The sequence below is a fragment of the Phalangium opilio genome, unplaced genomic scaffold, assembly GCF_054372755.1.
Source record: "Phalangium opilio isolate 3A_F unplaced genomic scaffold, DU_Popi_V2 ptg000032l_1, whole genome shotgun sequence".
In the NCBI taxonomy this organism is placed as follows: Eukaryota; Metazoa; Arthropoda; class Arachnida; order Opiliones; family Phalangiidae; genus Phalangium; species Phalangium opilio.
Genome location: NW_028324159.1, coordinates 7,985,912 through 8,006,480, shown reverse-complemented (window position 1 = coordinate 8,006,480; position 20,569 = coordinate 7,985,912). Strand labels below are relative to the sequence as shown.

General features: G+C 37.0%; 1 protein-coding gene and 1 long non-coding RNA gene across 2 annotated transcripts; both read right to left on the bottom strand.

Moving 5' to 3' along the window:
• Positions 1 to 5,114: 5,114 nt before the first annotated feature.
• On the bottom strand, positions 5,115 to 5,909 carry LOC149685843 (zinc finger protein 862-like). The gene has a single exon (XM_089871064.1). The coding sequence runs from the start codon at positions 5,907 to 5,909 to the stop codon at positions 5,115 to 5,117; it is 795 nt and encodes a 264-aa protein (XP_089727190.1).
• Positions 5,910 to 16,077: 10,168 nt separating this feature from the next.
• LOC149685842 (uncharacterized) lies at positions 16,078 to 16,923 on the bottom strand. Its single transcript, XR_016384091.1, has 3 exons — positions 16,842 to 16,923; positions 16,184 to 16,759; positions 16,078 to 16,126 (listed from the first exon to the last, which is right to left on the bottom strand). It is a non-coding gene; the product is annotated as an uncharacterized LOC149685842 (long non-coding RNA).
• Positions 16,924 to 20,569: the final 3,646 nt, after the last annotated feature.

The following is a 20,569-nucleotide window of genomic DNA, read 5'->3' as shown; positions in this document are numbered from 1 at the left end:
TTTGGTGGAAACCTTGCCATTTGGAAGCTAGACGTTTCTCGTAACCCTAGGCGATCGCCCCGTACACCTTAGACCTAACGACGCTAGTGGAGTAGAAGCCAATGTATCTCTCTACGAACACTCTTGCTCTGATTTGCCAACTGCGAACGCGGTGACATACACACATCAAGTTGGGAAAAACAAAATATTACCTCTCCGAGTCAAGAGGACTACTTAGAAACTTCTTTACCCAGATATGGAAATGTTTCTTTTTTAATGAACAAATACTGAAGTTAATTTTATGAAATATTAATAGGTATAGTCAAATAAGTATCAGCAAGATCTATTTGTAATAATTCCTACGTGTTCTTTTTCGCCAAGCTGAAAACTACGCGTTTTACGTCACGTTATTTAAAACCTGACTATTTTCTTTGGTGACCGCGCTGGCTCAGCGCTGAGCACCGTGACGTAAAAACTCAAAAACAAAATCTGGTTCTGGAGGACACTGCTAACAGCGTTGCTGAACGCGGCCCAGATTTCCACCATGATGCTTTATTCAATAATAAAATCTAAGCCTGATTATTTGAAAGTGTATTTAACTTTCGCCTCACTCTGAACCGTTAATGACTCTGCATTACAGAAACGAAAACCAAGCGTTTACTTTTTGGTTCTCGAGGCCTAATGACAAATGAAAGTTCATTTGACCGCCATAGTAGTGTTCTTGTAATCACTTAAGAAAGGATTATGCTTTTAACAGATGTAGTATAGCTAAAGTAATATATAAACATCCATTTAAAATTATAATATAAAAAATATTCTTGGTATATCAAAATAAAACAGAGCCTTATAGATACAGAACTACTAAAGGCATCGTAATTACGAAAAATATTTCCACATATTCACTTAATATTATCAAAAAAGTTAATATTAAGGTTCTTTGTTATTTCTTTACACATGAACACAACGCGAACTGCTGACGCGGTGCACTAATTTAACAACGGACAGACACACACAGACAAACACATAGACTGCTGTTTTACCCTTTCCGTATTAATTTTGAGTTGAGAGACATGATTATCTTAAATACTTAAATAAATATAATTATTATAATAAATTTTCTTCGTTTGTTATTCACCTTATTGAGCGTTACATTCTTGAGAGACTTGACGTTTGAATTGAAGGATACGACTGTTGTTTCGCCATACTCAAATAGGAAGTATATAAGGGTTTCGAATCGCAGCTATGGATAAGAACAGCGCAATTGCGTGAACCTTTGGTGGAAGCCCCGCCATTGGGAGGCCAGACGTTTCTCGTAACCCTGGCCGATCGCCGCGTTTGTCTTAACCTTAATGGAGTAAAAGCCAGGTGTACAGACTGGTGTCCATGTGGGATGGGCAAAAACAAAGACCAGAAGATGGTGGTGTTAGAAGCCAGGTGTTCAGACTGGTGTCCATGTGGGATGGACCAAAGGCCGGAAGATGATGGTGGTGTTTAGACAGAGTGGTGTCCATGTGGGATGGACAAAAGACCTGATGATAGGGGTGTTAGACAGACAATAGAGTAATAGGCATTGTAAGTGGAATACAATTTTTCAAATTTCCGGTCCGGAATTTGGGAAAACGTTTGCTCCGATTTCAAAAACTGCGAACGCGGTCCCCTGGGGTGTAAGTCAATAACAACAGACTGACACACACACACACAGACAGACAGACATACGTCACTCGGAGAGGTAAAAAGACACGTGCAGTGTGATACCTCTCCGTGACGTCATCTTCACTCTGTGAGGTAAAAAGACACGTGCAGTGTGATACCTCTCCGTGACGTCATCTTCACTCTGTGAGGTAAAAATTTATTAATTTTACAAATTAAAATTCCATAATTTCAGCACTACAAAGTATCTGAAACGCGCCTGCAATGACCCTGCAAAATATCTGAAACGCGTCTGCCATGGTCCTGCGAAGTATCTGAAACGAGCCTGCAATTATCGTACAAAGTATCTGAAACGCGCCTGCAATGACCCTGCAAAGTATCTGAAACGCGCCTGCCATGGTCCTGCGAAGTATCTGAAACGAGCCTGCAATTATCGTACAAAGTATCTGAAACGCGGCTGCAATTATCCTACAAAGTATGTGAAACTCGCCTGTAATGATCATACAAAGTATCTGAAACGCACCAGCATTTATCCTACAAAGTATGTAGCGGATATTTTTGTTAGGTCCCCTACATTCATAAGTATATAATAATTAAACCACGGTTTTCATTATTTTCAGTAGCTTGTAGGCCTACTTTTAGGGATAATAGACTATTGATAATGCGGTCGTGAACCTACCTTGTTATTCTTTAAAACTACCACTACTATCTTAAAGAGTTGCCAAACGTATTTGCGCGTAGTGTAAAGTTCATCATCCTATTTTATTTCCATTCACAAAAAGCCATACCTTGAAGTCTTAAGCCCCTTCTGGGCACCACTTGACAATCAAGTGTCTACTTTGTAAAGAAGTTCAATCTAAACGTTAAGCCCCTTCTGGGCGTAACCGTAACAAACTTACAACTGGCTATAGAGCCCAGTTTCTAAAGATTTATATATTTGTGTGCATGCCTTTACACAATTACCGATGCCATAGATATAGTTCGCTAGGTAGGGTCAACCTAAAAACCAGTGGTATACCCCACGGCACTGTGCGCGTTCGTTCGCGCCAAATTCAAACCAGCTAACGGAGAGAGAAATTACCAATACCATCGATGGACGGTCGGTGATTGGTTTTCAAACCAAGAATCACGACACGTCACTTGAACTCTCCCGCGCCTTTATAAGTCAGCAATACTGGGAGCAACGGCAGTCTTGTTATTCGAATCATTCGAACTCGACCTTTTAACTTCACCTGATGGAGAACGGGACTCTGGACAATACTCAAGTCGACTGAGCGATACCAGAGGATGCCTTACATGCCTTCCACCCGAACCGAGCCTATGGACCCACTTAATTGAAAACACTTTGCGCTGGCCGCCACTTTCCAAGAGAGTAGAACATAGCTACCGGAATGGTTCCAGCTAAACCGTTGCACCACGCAAGCCAATTTATACAACTTGGACTCTAATATAGACTTTCGTCAACTATCACCGCTCGCCGCCTGAAGACTTAAGTGATGAGTACAATCTAGTGACTTCGCAATTTAAACGTATTATCAATTAGTAGAATAACCGTAGAAATGATTAGTAGAGGCAAAAACCTCGTAGTAAAGAATTAGGAGACCTGGCATCGGTCGAATTATGCATGCTGCATGATAGTCAATATTTTTATCATTACCAACTATTTTGGGGAATTATTAATTAGAATCGTTACTGTCGGGGATAACTACTATTTGATTGTTAATTTTAAGGGCAGATATAATGCCATGATAATTAATAGTATCGGCTAATAGAACGCCTTAATGTACCTTCAGTTTAATTAATAATTACCAATATAACTGTTTTAATAAATAAGTATGGCAAATATGAAGTTTGGTCATTTTAATACTCTAGACCTTAAACTTTAATTAGTAGTAGTAGAATGCTAAAGCTTGGCAGCCATAGGCGTTTGGTAGTAGAAAAAGCGTTGCAAGTATTTGAAACGCAGCTGCAATTATCCTACAAAGCATCTGAAACGCGGCTTCGATGACCCTGAAAAGTATCTGAAACACGCCTGCAATGATCCTGCAAAGTATCTGAAACGCTCCTGCAATTATCCTACAAAGTATCTGAAACGCTCCTGCAATTATCCTACAAAGTATCTGAAACGCGCCTGCAATTATTCTACAAAGTATCTGAAACGCTCCGGCAATTATCCTACAAAGTATCTGAAATGCACCTGCAATGATTCTACAAACTTACCTCTTTCTGACTGTAACATGAATACAAAATATCTGGAAGGTACCTGTAATGAGCCTACAAACATCCTGATTTCTTACGGGATATTACTATTTCCCCCTCTTTTCTAGCTGTAAGGTAGCTATTTTTTGACTCTAGAGTAGCTAAATTTTGTATGCATATCTGTTGTACTGAGTTTTCCAGCGGAAGATATTTTTTCTGCAAAACCTCTTAAATGTTCTGAAATGCATCTTAATTTTGTCTGAAGTTGAGGTTTTTTCAGGTTTATTCCAGTATTATTCCAGAATATTCCAGTATATTTGCAATATATTGCAGATTCTAAAAAATCTACTTAAAAGCAAAATGCAGCCGTAAATGTTTGTAAGGGTAGGCTTTGATTATTAAGAATTTAAACATTAAATATTATCCAGAATCATATCTACTGATATGTCAAATTCCGAAGAATCAGTCACAGTTTTCAGATGTTATGTTACTGGTTTTGGGTTTTCGTTGGTTGTATCTTCTTTTATAATGAGTAAGCCACAAGTTGATAGACGGATTTGGATCAAAATCATCCAAGGACGTTTTTGCCAAACATATTCTTAAAGAGTTATCCAAATTTTCGGAATTAAGCAAAGTGCGATTTTTGCTCTTTAAGATGTTACATTTACTGAATCCTCGTTCAGCCTCAGCTGAAAAAGGTATAACTAACAGTAAAACTTCAAAAACCTTGCAGAGAGCTAGGTAAAGAGTTGAATATTTTTCAAGTGTTAAGGAATATACATCGTTAGGGCTATTTCTAGTTTTAAATGGCCATTGACTAGCTACCATTCGTTTCAAAGAATTGAACTCGGTTTTTAGACACATTACATTAGAATTGGTTCAAAAACATTTCCCACTTTTTCAGTTTCAGCTTTACTGAAATCATCTAAATCTTTGCAATCAATATCACTACTAGGGCAATTAGGTCAGATTCGTGTGTCAAAAATGTGAGCGCAAGGAATTGTGTCAGTGGTTGCATATAATGTTTCCAAAAAAGAAGCAACATTTTCACACAGCTCAGAGCTTTCTTGAAGGAAAACGACTGCATTGTCTAAGTCCATTTTTATGGGAACGCCACGAAATTCATTTGGTATTTGAAGAAACTCATTGGTAAAGAACTTCACTTTAACTCCACCATCAACTTTAAGATTTCTGATTTCGCATACAGCACTTTTAACTTCATCTTTGGCTTCATACATCAATAGGTCTCGTTTTTGCAGCTTTTGCGAGAGAAGTCCAAGCTGATATTATACGTCAAACATCAAAGCTAAGGTGGCTATAAAAGATGAATTGGCAACTTTTTCAACTAAATATTTAGCCTTAGCCCGCGTTTTAGTATCTTTATCTTTAGTAGCAATATCCTTTAAATGAAGAACCATTGGCTTCCAATTTTTTTCCACAGCTTTCACAGATTTATAATGAAATGACAGCCATCTGGTTTTAGGTAAAGAACCAAATTTCAAGACTGTTTCTTCAATTTGATTCGCAATATCTTGGATGCCTTCAAGTTCTTTGCTTGACTTGTGATAAAATTTAAATATGTCTCGAAGAACATCTGCAAAGTCTGAAATTTTCTTATTATCCTTGAGTGCTTCTTTACATACCAGCTCTGTTTTATGTGCCATGCAATGAAGGCCGATGATAAATTGGTTTTGCTTCTGCTTCCTGAGAATTTTAATTAGACCATTGTGTTTGCCATGGTAAACACTTGCACCATCAGTGCCAATGCAAAGTAGCTTAATACCAAGACTTGTAATACCAAGAGACGTAAAATGAGCTTTCAAGGGGTTTACCAGTCCTATAGCACTTTCAGCTTCAGGTATTATTATTGCTAAATATTTTGTACTTTGTTTACAATTATTCAAAAGAGAAACGTAAACTATTTCGTGGCTAATGGAGCTTCTATCAGTTGAGCCATCCATGATCAACGATAAACTTTTCGCGTTTATTATTTCTTGAGTAAGTTCATTTTGATAAACCTTTGATATGAAATTAGCAAAAAATGGTACAGTTTTGCTATGACTAGTGTACGAGATACCCATATTAACTCCATTTTTTCTTTGGAGTTGGCATAACTCAGGAAATTTGTTAAAAGATGAATGACTTATTATTACATAGAAAACAGTGTTAAAAAGTCTGTCCTTGAGGATATCATTAAGCTTCATGACAGCAGAAGATAGAGGCTGAGATGATATTTCAGTGGCTTTAACCCCAGCCAGACAACTTCTATGCAAAACAGATATCTCATGTACTTGAATGGTCGATAATTGGAAATTGTTTGTACCCCGGACGAAAAAACTGGAGCTGTTTTTGTAATTTCCTTTTTCTTTCTTTCTACATTCTTTACAATACATTAGTTTACCCTCTTCACAAAACTCTAGAAATAGGTATTAAGTTTTCCAAGCCGGGTTAAAAATCTATTTCTGCTTCCATGAATTTTTGACTCTTCAGAATCACAAGACGATTTAGTAATTGTAGTAGCTTTTTCTTGATCATCATACCAAACACTAGTTACACCACAGAGAAATTTCCGCTAGACAAAAATAGATTGGAATTTGGGCCGGATTTGCGTGAGCACTGATCAAATGGTTCACCAATTAAATTAACTTTTAAGCCTATTTTAATACCGTATGTTTCGTCAAGGAGTTTGCATTGTTAAAAGGCAATCTCATAGTAAGTTTAAATAATCTTTTGTTTGGCATCAAATATTGGAATAATCTAGAGCATGACCTTAAAAAATCCAGAATACTGCACAAATTAAATCAGCTGTGTATGTAGAGTTTTTCGAAGGTTAATTTGTTGTTTTACGATTTGGTCTTGAAGGAAAAGCTGGTATAAGCTTGTGTACCGAACTGAAATAGTAGATAGCTACGTGTTGTTGGTTAAATAATGAACTTTGTTGTTTTAAAAGGTAAATTTATTTATTTGGTATCAAAAGGTTTAAGGACTTGGATGGGAGTCGGACCCATGTTATCGCTATGAGTTTTGGAGGCGATCTGATCTTTTTCCATTTAGGGTAGAAGGTATTTTCTTTTAATTCAAAAGAACCGACACCCGCTTCCATTTTAGAAGGAGAGTGCAGGTTCTTTCAATTAAGAATTTTTGCTTATTCTATTTCCATTTTACCTCCTAGGGTCATATATCATTTTCCTTTATATTAGGTGCTTTGAAAACCATAAGGCTATAGGGGATTGTCAACCTGGTGGCCGAGGTTCGGGGAAGGACCTTTTAAGTGGGAAACTTAAACGAGCTTGCAATTTAGGGCAATAAAATCTAAGTGCAGTATGGTTTTAATGGTTACAGAAATTTTAGAGTAAAAATACATAATTCAAGGTTTAAACATTTTTTTAGGTTAGAAGCAAGTTTTTTCTTAGAAGGACAAAAAATGGAAATAACAAGGTTAATAATATATAAAAAATATAATCGCGTACATTTAATTAAAATATTTTACACTCCCCCTAGCAATACTTTCATTGCTAAGGGTACAAATTACGCGTGGTCACTTATTTCAAGGCTGTACAAATGCTGCACAGAGCGTCGGATGTGGTTACCGTTTTTGGTTGTTATTTCACACGATCTTATTTTATTATCGCGACCGATAATCACTTTCGTTATTAATCCGAGATGCCACATATGCGCGGTATTTTATCATCATAGACTAAAACCACATCACCGACTTGAAACTCCCTTTTGCTCTACATTGTTTTTACGTGGTGTACAGAGCAATGTTCCATAATATATTCGTGACGCCATCGTTGCCATAGTTTTTCGATGAGGGTTTCAAAGTACCTTAATCTTTTTACCATTTCTCGGTGCGACGCGGGTACAATCACTTCTTTGTTTTAAGGGTTAATGGAGGTAAAGAAATTATTCGGCGTTCAAGGAGAAATTCAGCCGGTGTGAGGGGAATAGGTTCATTTATGTCATTGTAAGTGAATGTCATCGGCCTACTGTTTATGAACGCCTCGGTCTCAACCAAGATAGTTTCCAATTCAGTGTATTTTAGGGATGCTCTACCTAGGCATTTTTAAGGCAGTTCTTTGTGGATCGAACGTGGCGCTCCCACCACCCCCCATACCATACTGCTCTTTCTACAATGAATTTCCATTTAATTCCTTGTTTAACAAAGAATTCACCAAATTTGGTTTTATCAAGGGCTTGCCAAATGACCCTCAGGTCCGTGTTGGTCTTCGTAAAGGTTTTCGCGTTGTCGGTATACACAATTTGGGGAACACCTCTTCTGGATATAAGCCTTTTAAAGGCTAACAGAAACTCATCCGTACTCAGTGAAGGGACAAGTTCTAAATGAATAGCTCGCGTTAAAGCGCACGTGGTTAAACATATATAAATCTTCTGATTCCAGTCTCGCCCTTTGCTATTAATGGTCCCGCAAAGTTTATGCCTATGATAGAAAATGGTCGGCATAGTTCCTTGGGCAAGGATGCAGTAGGTGTGTCAGCAGCCTTAACGTCTAGCCTTTTACAAATGATGCAACTTTTAATGACGCTTCTCGCGATTTTCCTTCCAGCGGTTACCCAATATCGCTCTCTCAACTGTGTGACCGTGGTGTACTCTCCGTGGTGTATTTGTGTGTGGCTTCTTATAATCAGTAATTTGGCAAATTTTTTACTCTTGGATATGAGTATAGGATGTTTTTCTACGTATGATAATGACGATTCTACTAATCGACCCCCCACGCGCAAGATGTCATCATCATTCAATTTTGGACTTAGGGTGGCTATTTTGGAATGGGGATGGATGGTTTCGCCTTTCATTAGTTTTCTAATCTCTACTCCATAATCTTCGAGTATAGATCTGATCCATAGCGTTTCCATCTGTTGCATTTCTTCTGCTCTAATTGGTCCTACCTTCGTGTTTAAGCCAGTTATATCTAAACCTGACTTAAGGAATATGAATCTAAACAGGTACGCCGTTATACGCAATACTTTATTTAGATGGAAGAATTTTGAGAGATCAATTAAGTTTTGCAATCCTAATCTTTTTGTAATAATAACGGCAAAGGTTAACTTCCTTCTTTCACCAACTACGGTATCGAAATCTCTCTCGGATGGTTTAACTTCATTGGGCCAGGTAGATTCAAGATTCTTAAGTCAAGTGGGACCTTCTAACCATGTACTTTCTTTTTGTGGTAGATTTCCCGCGGGCACTGCCCTAGTTGGCCAGTCAGCCGGGTTGTCCTTACCGGGGCAGTGGAACCAACTTCTTTTATCCGTCAATTTCTGAACACGAAGGGTTTACATTGATTTGTGTTCCCCGTCAGCCACGCGGGTGCTATTATAGAATCGGTCCAGTATACCGTTCTTGCTAGCTTGTCTGGAAAAACCTGTTTTACGTTGTTTGTCAATCTTGCTCCCAAAAAGCCACCCATGGTTAGGTCATTTTTAAGCGGGGCTACGCGCGATTTGTCAGCCACTAAATACACACCTACCCTTTTTGTTATCGTAACTTATCTAATGTAAATTCAGGTGGCGTATGCTTTCAAGCTAGAGTCACAGAAGCAGTGTAATTCAAACTCCGCGATCTCCTCATTGGTTTTAAAGAAAAGGTGTCTTTCGAATTTGGTTTCATCAATGAGCGGCAGTTCTTTTACCCAAGTTTCAAAATCCACTTTGGTTTCCTTGGGAAGCTCCACGTCCCAATTTTGCTTCAATTCCCATAGCATTTGTAACAGCATCTTTGCTCTAATTTTATACGGGGAGAGTAGGCCTAGCGGGTCCAATATTTGAGCGATAAAACTAAGGAATTGCCTTTTGGTTATTTTCATATTTTGGCTAACCTTAATAAGGTTAGACAAGTTGGGAAAACCAAAATATTACCTCTCCGTGTCGAAAAGTTATATAAACTTAAGTATCCAATGAAAACGTCGACCTTTTTGCCCTCATCCTTTCCCGCGCTTTGCGCTTCCGCATTTCATCCTTACTCTCAACATTATCTTCCTCCATTTTACATACAAAAATCAAATACTCACAAAAAGAAGCGGCAAAAACCTGCTGGCTCTTTACAACCACTTAATTTGACTTAATATCCAATTCCCAACAACAATAATATACCGGTAGTTTAATTGACAACTTACTAGCATCGAAATTCTCATTAAAAATGGCTCCCGCGGATAAAAAAGGGCAATTTTCAACTAGGTGGGCGTTATCTCATTTGATTTTAAAAATATTATTTGTTTTTTTTTACCAATGCCTAACAGTTTGGATTTTTTTAAAGCAATCTTAGCACCAAAAAATATTTTTTGATACAAAATAATATTTTATATTCTTATTAAAAATAAAACAAGAGGATAAAAAAGGTCTGTCCTCTTGTAATTTTTTAAGCTTTTATCATGATTACTCTATACAACAGTAACAAGGAGTATACCCCCATTTGTGGAAGCAGTATTTTTTTTTCCGAAACAATCTCGCTTATGTTTATCCTCTCTAGACTTCGCTAAAAACGTATTACTCCTACGTTAAATATTAATAGACAGGCAAGGATTCATACCATTAAAGAAAGAGCGCAATATTATCCATATTTTCATTTCATATACAGAGAAAAGAAATTATTATGTTTCTGAGAGGAGCTTCGCATTTTTGTTGTTGTTGAGATTCCCAACATACTCATCCATCCATGTCGCTGCCAGTAACGCCGAATTCGATATCTTAAACGACCCAGAAATATGGCCAGAAAGGTCCATAATCGCAGCATATCGCGGATGGCTCAGACAGAGTCTCAAATACGACCAACAAAGGGACGGGGTCATAGACCACACGTACATTGAAGATAACTATCAACAAATTCCAGAAGTCGAAAAAGCCCAAAAGAGCGATAATGAAATTTCTACATTAATATTGGAAGAGCCATAGAATGACGAAGACTAGCTCTCATACAGCAATTGGTCTTATATGTAGAATTTTGACCACTTTATCATGGCTCGTAAACGTATACCGAAATCATCACCAACACCAATAGTGTTGAAGTTAAAATACCAAAACGTTAGAGGACTACGTACTAAACTTGTTAAACTTGAAACGTATCTTACTGAAAGTGGCCTAGATCTTGTATGCCTAACGGAAACATACCTAAACGAAACGCATTTCACAGCTGATTTCTTATCATGCAATATGGTGGCGTTTAGAGCGGATAGATCACAAAATTTGAATTTTACGACTAGAGGTGGAGGAGCTATTATTATTGCGAACAACTCGTTAAAAATGGTCAGAAGACCAGACTTGGAACTGTGGAACGAATGTGTCTGGGTTGAACTAACTTTTGGACAGAAATGTAATGTATTAGTGGGGAATCACTATTTTGCACCGAACTTGTCAGCTGACACCTTTAAAACATACTTTCATGCACTTGAAGAAAGGCTACAAACTTATGAGGGAAGGATAATTATTGTCGATGACTTTAACTTACCTAAAGTTGACTGGACTCAATTAACCACAAGTGATTGTAATAATATGGTAAAACCAAAAGCAAGGGCAGTTCTTGACTTTGCATGTGCGTTAAGCCTTCCACAGTTAAACGAAATCCCTAATTGCTCCGGAAATATATTAGATCTGGTGCTCACCAACATTGAAGTGTCGATATAAAAACAGACAATGTCAATGTCCTTCCAATAGATAAATTCCACCCTCCACTCGCTGTTGACATTAAGATCAAATCCGAGCATGAAGCGTTTCTGAACCCAAAGAATCCGAACAAACTAAACTTTCGGAAGGGCGACTAAAAATCTTTGTATAGTTCCCTAAACCATAACAATTGGTCAAATGTCCTACAAAACCTAGACGTAAATCAAGCTGCACGATTCCTAGAGAAAGAAGTCCAGACGAAAATAAAAATGTACGTGCCGAATTCTGGCGATAGAATAGCTAAATATCCCACATGGTTCTCGAAAGATTTAAGAAAGAGCCTAGATAGAAAGCATTACTTTCACAAGAAACACAAACGTACCCACAGACATGCTGACTTGCAGAAGTACAAAGACAATAGAAAGGAAGCACAAAGGCTAATCAAAATTGATAGAGAAATCTGGAGTTCATCGATAGGGTCCGAACTTAATGAAAAACCCGACAGGCTTTGGACATACGTTAACAACCGGCTAAAACCTAGGGATAAGGAACGCCTATTCCTATGTAAAGAGGGAAACCAAAAAATAACGTCCAACCTCGAAATTGCCAAGCAATTTTCCACATACTTTCAAACGACAGAACATATAAATAGTACCTGTCCTACAGATGAACTATTCCTACCTTTCGATGCTACCAGATGTGAACCTTTCCATAAACTCGGCATTACATGCAAAGATGTGTATGAAGCTTTACAAAAATTAAAACAAAAAAAATCAACTGGGCCAGACGACATTCCCGCCTTCATATTAAAAGGGTGTAAAGACGTTTTCACACCGCCCCTTACTTACATCTTTAACATATCCATATCGAGTGGACAGTTCCTAGAAACATGGAAAACATCTAAAACATCTATAATAATTCCGATTCACAAAAAAGGTCAAAGAAGTGATGTTAAGAACTATAGACCGATTTCCCTTATCTCTGTATTTTCAAAAGTATTTGAAATGGTCATGTATAAGTATATTAGTGCTTGGTTCTCACCAGTCCTGGCGGTAGCACAGCACGGTTTTTGCAACAAGCACTCAACAACAACAAATTTAGTTAGTTTCCTTAATTACGTCGCTCCTCGAATAGAAAAACAAAAACAAGTGGACGCAATATTCATGGACTTGTCTAAGGCGTTTGACAGAATGAATCATGGAATTCTATTGAAGAAAATGGAACGCTACGGACTAGGAGGAACACTACAAAAGTGGTTAAACAGTTACCTTACTGGACGAAATTATATAATACAACTAGTACGGTACTATGTCTCAATCAGACAGAACTACTATGATTTAGACTATTGGCCATTGTTAATTGACATTGTCTATATTTTCTATGAATACTAAAAGATGAATATTTAGGGCCTAGTTAAAAAAGCTTATCTTCTAGCTCTGCACGTTAAAAACTCATAATTGGGGGAAGAGTCTTTGGTTTCAGGATGCAGGCTTTCTTAGAGGTATTACCTTAAAAAATAGTACTATCTTTAGGTTGTTCAATATTTTATAGTTGTATATTTTTTCATAATGCAGATCATTTGAGATAAATTTGACTAATTTCCAAATAATATTTTGCTTTGTCTCTGCTACAGACCATTACAATCATTTTACTATGCCCTTAAGATCTTTGTTGATCTCCTTCCCCCTCCCACCCCCCTTGGTTGGAGTATATACCGTTAAGGAATGTATCCTAAATTCTTAATCGGTGCTAAATTAAAAGTTTTTTTGGTGAAACATAGGGTAATTTTGATAAATTTAGCTAAAATTTAACTCAACGTTTTTAACAATTTGAAATGTTTTCAAATGACCTGTTTCGTGTTGGTAGAATGTATGCTAAACGACTGATTTCGTTTCGGTGGTGTATTTATTTTCCCATGTATTCCTATGGGGTTTTAGGAATTTCAAATTATCGTTTTCGTGTCGGTCAATTGTAACCCAAATGATCAAAAACGTTTCGATTGTTTTTTACTTCTAACACGAAATGCGTTGTGAATGATGCTTCTTTCAATACCGTTTTACGTTTTCCACAAATTTTTGATTACGAGGTCGATAATTTTGATAAATATAGTACGTATTAGGTTAATGCTTCGGTCTAGTGATATGTTGTATCTCTGCTAACGCTACAAAAACATAACTTGTTGAGACTTGTCCGGATAATGCCCTCGGGGCAACCACCTGGAATCAATTAAATGTTTGGTGGTAGGATCAGGAGCAGATGACAAAGGAGTCTCGGACGCTAGCTTCCATAATGTAGAGGGCAATGGGATCCGCGAACGTCACGGTTATTAACGAAAATCATTACGACAGTGCCACCTCTCGTAGGAAATTTGAGCTTTATTTTCCAACCAATAGCGTGGCTTCAAAGTCTCGAAAGGAGATCTGGGAAATCGCGTCTGGAGCCTCTCTTTAAAATTACGTATCGTCTGCTTATAATTAGCCTAGGCTTAACGAGTATTAGAGTTAAAAAATGGATTTCAACGGCTTTTTAATCATTTTTTTTAGACTAAAATTGATAATGAAAAGCCCAGCGAGTAACGTATGTACATTATTAAAAAACTAAAATGTGTTTCAGTTATTTTTTTCTAAATTTCTTCTTGACTTAAATGATAGCCACAAGAGGTTGGGAAAAGAAATCACTCACGATCTTTTAAAGCCCAAAAAGTAAGAGACAGTGATTTCGTTTCCAAACTCTTGTAGCAGTAAATTAATTCAAAAGAAATACGGAATATTTTGGCCCTAAACACATATATAACGTTGTGTTTCGGCATCTTTTAAAACCTTGCTTTTATCTTTTGAAAACCCGACCCCAATCATTCCAGTGGGCACAAATTGTTAATTAAGCCTAACCTGGGTTTCTCTGCTAGTTTGGACTTAATTTGACTATTTAGTAGGTTTAAAGTCACAAAATGTAGTCTTATCTTTTATCTTAATACCAACGGTTACAGCTGTTTGAATAAAGTAATTATATTGTGTATATTTATGTCGCGATCGGATAAGACGAACCTCAGTAGCCACCGTTACTCCGTTATTACAAAAACATTCCCAGCAGACTTTGGTGCCAGAAATAATCCACAAAAAGCATCGTCTGCTATAATGTCTGATAGCGCCTCTATGGCAAACGATACCGCAACAGCTGTGACGTACGCGGGTGCCATTGCCCTCTATATTGTGGAAGCTAGCGTCCGAGACTCCTTTGTCATCTGCTCCTGGTAGGATGGGCCACCAATTAACAAAGCAATAAATCACTCTAAATACAAATTCCATTCATAGCAATACAAATGGTACGACCACCACCCCAAAGCCCTTAAGATACGTCTGAACGTGTTTACTTATAAATAAAAAAAAAGAGATGGGGATAAAGGTTTACCCACGCCCCCCCCCCCTTGTAATGTCATAAAACCTGGTGGGTGGTCCAATTTAAGAAAGGACAAGATAAATTCCATTGATAACAATACAACTGGTTCGACCACGCCCCCAAAAGCCATTACGACACGTCTGAACGTGTTTACCTATGAGTAAAAAAAAGATTGGGATAAATTCTTTTGTTATGAACCATGTTCGACCCCCCTCCTACCCACTTTATGTCATAAAACACACACCAGCCGCCGTATTCTGCAGGCTTAGCCTTCCGCGCCCACTTGGATTTTCTTCGCTCATTGGTCCATAGAGAACTGGATTCTGGCTTTTGATTGGCGGCTTAGGTTTCGAGGCGAAATTGGATTCTGGGCTGAGATTGGATGTTCATGCAAGCAAGGAAAAAAGTGGTTCAGTTCAGTTCGCTTTTCAATTGACACTGAACGTACGGTGTAATGTCAGCATTTTGTGTCGGTTATCGTCAAAGGTCAGTGCAATAACCTTTAACCTCTATGTTTAGGTTCTTTACGCCATCTATTTAGTGAACCTTCAAATAGCAGACTATTTTCCCCAATTCCCACATGTTTAGGGTTAGTGTACTGTATCTCGGTAACATGACTCTGGAATGGAAGTTTATTCAAGTATTTAATGTGTAACGATAGTGTACTTTATGGTAGACGAAGTATAATTTTACATTTTAATAATATAACTTCACAATCTTTACTAAAATATAGCATTGTAACAGGGGTTAAATCTGGTCGTCAAAAACCCTGTAGCAGAGGTGTTTTATCATTGAAAGGGGCGTGTGTAGCTGAACCATGCAAGACTATCTAAGATATATTGTGCGCAATACACTGGCTAGGCTTTGGAGAGCCTATTTGTCTTTATGAAAGAGAGATTCCAATGCACAGAAATTGAAGACGTAACTGTTCTGATATACCATTCCAGTTCACGGGTAGAATGTATCATGTCACCAAGTAATAAGCTGAGAAAAACTAGCGTAAAAACGCTGCTGTAGGTTGAAGAAGCCTAAAACAATAGATTTTCGGTTATAATTCCCGGGTTTAATCGGCATTTCTAATTTCTGTTAGTCCTGGATGAGTACTAATTGTTGGTATCGAGTATACCTCGATCGAATATCAATACAAGTACTTGTACCAATAATGTCATACATATCGTGAAGATTACCAATTACATGAATGACATTCGACATATAAATGCTCGAACGAAAGGACACCATTAAGACTTCACCCTGTTTCGATAGTGTCGCACACTCTATGGTATAACCTTGAATGAAACTTATCTTGTTGATTGCGATCAACTTATTTTGGCTTTTCAACTAACGATTTAACTGACGTTGTAGCTTCTCCAGTTTCACATATAAAGACGACACACTTCTATATTAGGCAAACTTACACTCTACTATCACTTAAATCTAAGATCTGCCTAAATAGTCAATTAGGCAAACGAAAAAGTCGAAACAGGAAGTTTCTTGTAATATGTCGGCTTCAATCAGTTTTATTCATACTTTCTACCAAAAATCTAATTTAAAATTATAATAAATTTATACAGAACGATATTTCAGAACATATAGCTTTATTTTGACCAGTTTATGAAGAAACGTTGTCGCTACTCTCATGACAAGAGAGCAAATTTTTGCCGTTGTCATATAATTGCTTATTTTTAACATTTTACATCCAAATGTACCTTCAAACATTGTCTCTTATCTTTTACACAAGCAGGCTGATGTTACTTCATTTGACGTGACATCAAGTAGCAGCAAATCCTGTATATAGATAGTTTACACAAATGGAGCATTAATGAAACTTACACCAGAAGGCCGGGCTGCATGGAGGACAAAAAGAGACGGGTTTTTGTCCTCCTGGTGTAAATGGTATGATTCCTCCAGATGTGCAAATCCTGTATATTAAGATCAAACTTTTGTGAAGCCTTAAAACATTATTAAATTTTTGTAATATTTTCTAAATAAAGTGGTAAATACATGGTATTTGATGTTAATTATAACAATTTCAAGTTTGTATTATAGATTAAACCGTGGACGTCATCAATATTGACTGTAGTAGTAGCCCATTCGTGTGACACTGTCAATTAAACCACTGTTTTATCCCAAATCTTTAGCACAACAAAAACTCATTCAAATTTATATTGTTAGACACTTCAGTAACCATATTTACCAGTTGAACGTACTGCAACATTTACTTTTAAACCCATCTATCATAATTACTTTCTTTGATTATATCACACGTACAGTCAATGGTACCCTATAGGGCTGTGACACTTTGAAAGTTTATACTGAATGACGTTTTTGTCTCATTACCCTTGAGTGAACCCACTTCAGCATATCAGTAGGATGTTATTATATATTATAATTAATATTATATATTATATTAATTATATAATTATTATGAGAATTGAATGGCTTTAATTATGGACAGTTGGCTCATTCGATGCTCATGTTATCTACTAACAACGCAGAACGATAATTTAAGTCACATAAATCTTACATTACACCTAAGCCTTGGTTGAAGTAATTTTCAATAACGAGCTGAAACGCTTTACACTAGAAATTTACGTTTACTTTTAGTTAACAATATTGGTACAAATAATTTGCAATAAATTAAATAAAAACATACCCGTCCAATGCGACGATAAGTAAATCGCCCTCCTTCAAATAGGCATCCTTACTTCGCAAATATTAACCGTACTACTCCCCAAGTCACCATTAACAATGATGAAGTGTAGTCTGCTACGTTCAGCGTCAGAAACTAAAGCAAAAGCACCGGTGAGTTAACCGGTTTATGACGCTGAACGATCTACCCATCGAAAAACCGTATTTCAAATTTGGTGGACATCCGCCATTCAATGTCGTCTTGAAAGTCGAAACCTAAGCCGCCAATAAGAAGCCAGAATCCAGTTCCTTTACGGGCCAATGAGCGACGAGAATCCAAGTGGGCGCGGAAGGCTAAGCCTGCAGAATACGGCGGCTGGGTGGCCAAAAGGGGATTTTGTAAACTATAGAGAGTCATTTCACTTCCGAACTCTGGAGAGAAAGGTTGGTGACAAGGCTAGTAAGAAATCAAGTGTTTCTTCCGATGCACCTTACGTAATATGTAATTCTTGTTTTGGTAAAAATGTCCCTTAAAATGTGTGCTAAATAGAAAAGATATGAGACAGTTTAGCCATATTCCTGCATACTTTACTCGGAAATGTTAAGATCGGTAAGTTTTTTAGCATAATAAGTAATATTCCGGTATATTTCATTCATCTGACCACATCTCTTTCGGTATGGCCGAAAATGTTCATGATAACCTCAAAAAACTAGGGTATGCCCCCTTGCCACGTACGGGTCATCTACACTGCCCTCATTGTGCTGGGACTTTAAATGACGTGCCTGACTGCGGCCAGTTAAATTATTTCTGCACATCACGTGACTGTGCGCACTTCAGACGTTGTGTTTTAGTTCAATCTAAAAACCTTATCCGTATGTCGACCCATAAAGAGCGAAGACATCGTCTTGACGAGCGAAACTTTTGTACACTGTGCGGTGAGTTTAAATACCGGATTAAGCACTTGTGCCCGTGTTACAAATGGACAGATGATTCACCAGAGATTTAAATCAGGTACGGCAGTGACTTTCGAGATGAAATAGAATTGTGGAAGCATCATAGTTAATACAAATCAACTTTTGCTTCATAAAAAAGGGTATGTTTCACTTTGCATCATAACAATGTTTGTATTTTAGTCGATATTCATGTGTACTTTAGTATTATTCGTATTAAATTCAGTATAAGTTTATAATAAGCCACTTGTGCATGGTAAAGTTGGTGTTTTTAGGTAGTTCATGTGTATTTTAGCCAGTATTCAACTATAACTTTTGCATGTATTTTATATAAATCCCTTGTAGTTTAGTATTATTATTCGTATGAAATTCAGTATTAGTTTCTAATAAGCCACTTGTGCAGGGTAAAATTGGTGTTATTTTAGGTAGTATTATATAAATGCCAGTATTTTAATCAATATTCATGTGTATTTTAGTAGTAGCAGTCAGCTATAACCTTTGCATGTATTTTATATAAATCACTTGTAATTTAGTATTGTTTTTTTTAAGTTCAGCATTAGTATATAATAAGGCACTTGTGCATGGTAAAATTGGTGTTTTTTTAAAGTAGTATTATATAAATGCCAGTATTTTATTCAATATTCATGTGTATTTTAGTAGTAATCAGCTATAACTTTTGCATGCATTTTATATAAATCACGTGTAATTTAGTATTATTCGTATGAAATTCAGTATTAGTTTCTAATAAGCCACTTGTGCAGGGTAAAATTGGTGTTTTTTAAGGTAGTATTATATAAATGACAGTATTTTATTCAATATTCATGTGTATTTTAGTAGTATTCGTATGAAAAAACGGTAGTAATATTTCTATGAAAAATCAGGTTTTCGTGCTCATTAAATGTTCTAAACCTAATACAAACTCTGATTCTTCAGCCTATACAACTAGAATAACCTAACATACGCCAGTGTTTCAGGATCTATCACAGAATAACTTAGCAAAAGCCTATGGTTCAAGAACTAGTATAGTATAAACCTACCAGGATCTACCATAGAATAACCTAGCATAAGGCTATATTTTTTAGCATTTACCAAGAATAAACCTAGCAAAAGTCCATGTTTCAAGCTCTAATATTGTATAAACCTACTAGGATCTACTATAGTATAACCTAGCATAAGCATATCTTTAATGATCTACCGTAGAATAAGCCAAGCATAAGCATATCTTTCACGATCTACCATAGAATAAGCCTATCTTTTTAGGATCTACCATACCATAAGCCTACCCCTACAGGTATCAGCCACGTGACGTCATCAAAAATTTGTGCTGACGCCATCAAGAAAACCACCACCAGGTTAACTACCTATAAATAAAAAGCCGATGGGGAAAAATTCCATTCATTACGCTTTAGCCACGCCCCCTTTTAAGGTCCTAAATCACCTGGTATGTAGCCAAGAAACGACAATAAAAAAGATAAGAATCAGTCAATATACCCTCAGGCTAAATATCAACCCGAACTCTCAAGAAAACCGCGCAAATGCACTCGTTAGACTATGGGGATGAATGTTATGCCGTTTTCGGGGTGATTGGTTAAGAGCCAAGGCTACTTTTGACTGAAAAGGATAGAACCATTGTTACCGTCTCGGAAGACGTTTTGAAGGAATTTATGGAGGAGTGGACGGAGATCTATTCAGCGACTGGGTAATTATCGTTACTTAAACTTGAAAATAAAATTAACCGTTATGGAGAGGAGATAGTTTTAAACGAGGGTAGTGTCTTCACTCTAACAAAGACCGAGGCATGGAAACTGAACGATAAATTTAGTTTTATGAAATTTCTTTACAACCTTTTGAATGATCAAGTTATTAAATGCATGTACGAAGCTATTTTAAAACGCCTAGGATCTACCATAGAATAACCTAGCATAAGAGTATATTTTTGCAGCATTTACCAAAGAAGATAATTCAGCATAAGCCTACCAGTATCTACCATAGAATAAGTCTAAAATACCAAAACCCTTTCTTTTTCAGCATTTACAAAAGAATAAACCTAGCATAAGCCTATCTTTCAGGACCTAATATAGCATAAACCAACCAGGATCTAACATAGCATAAGCCTATCCCTAAAGGTACCAGCCACGTGACGTCATCAA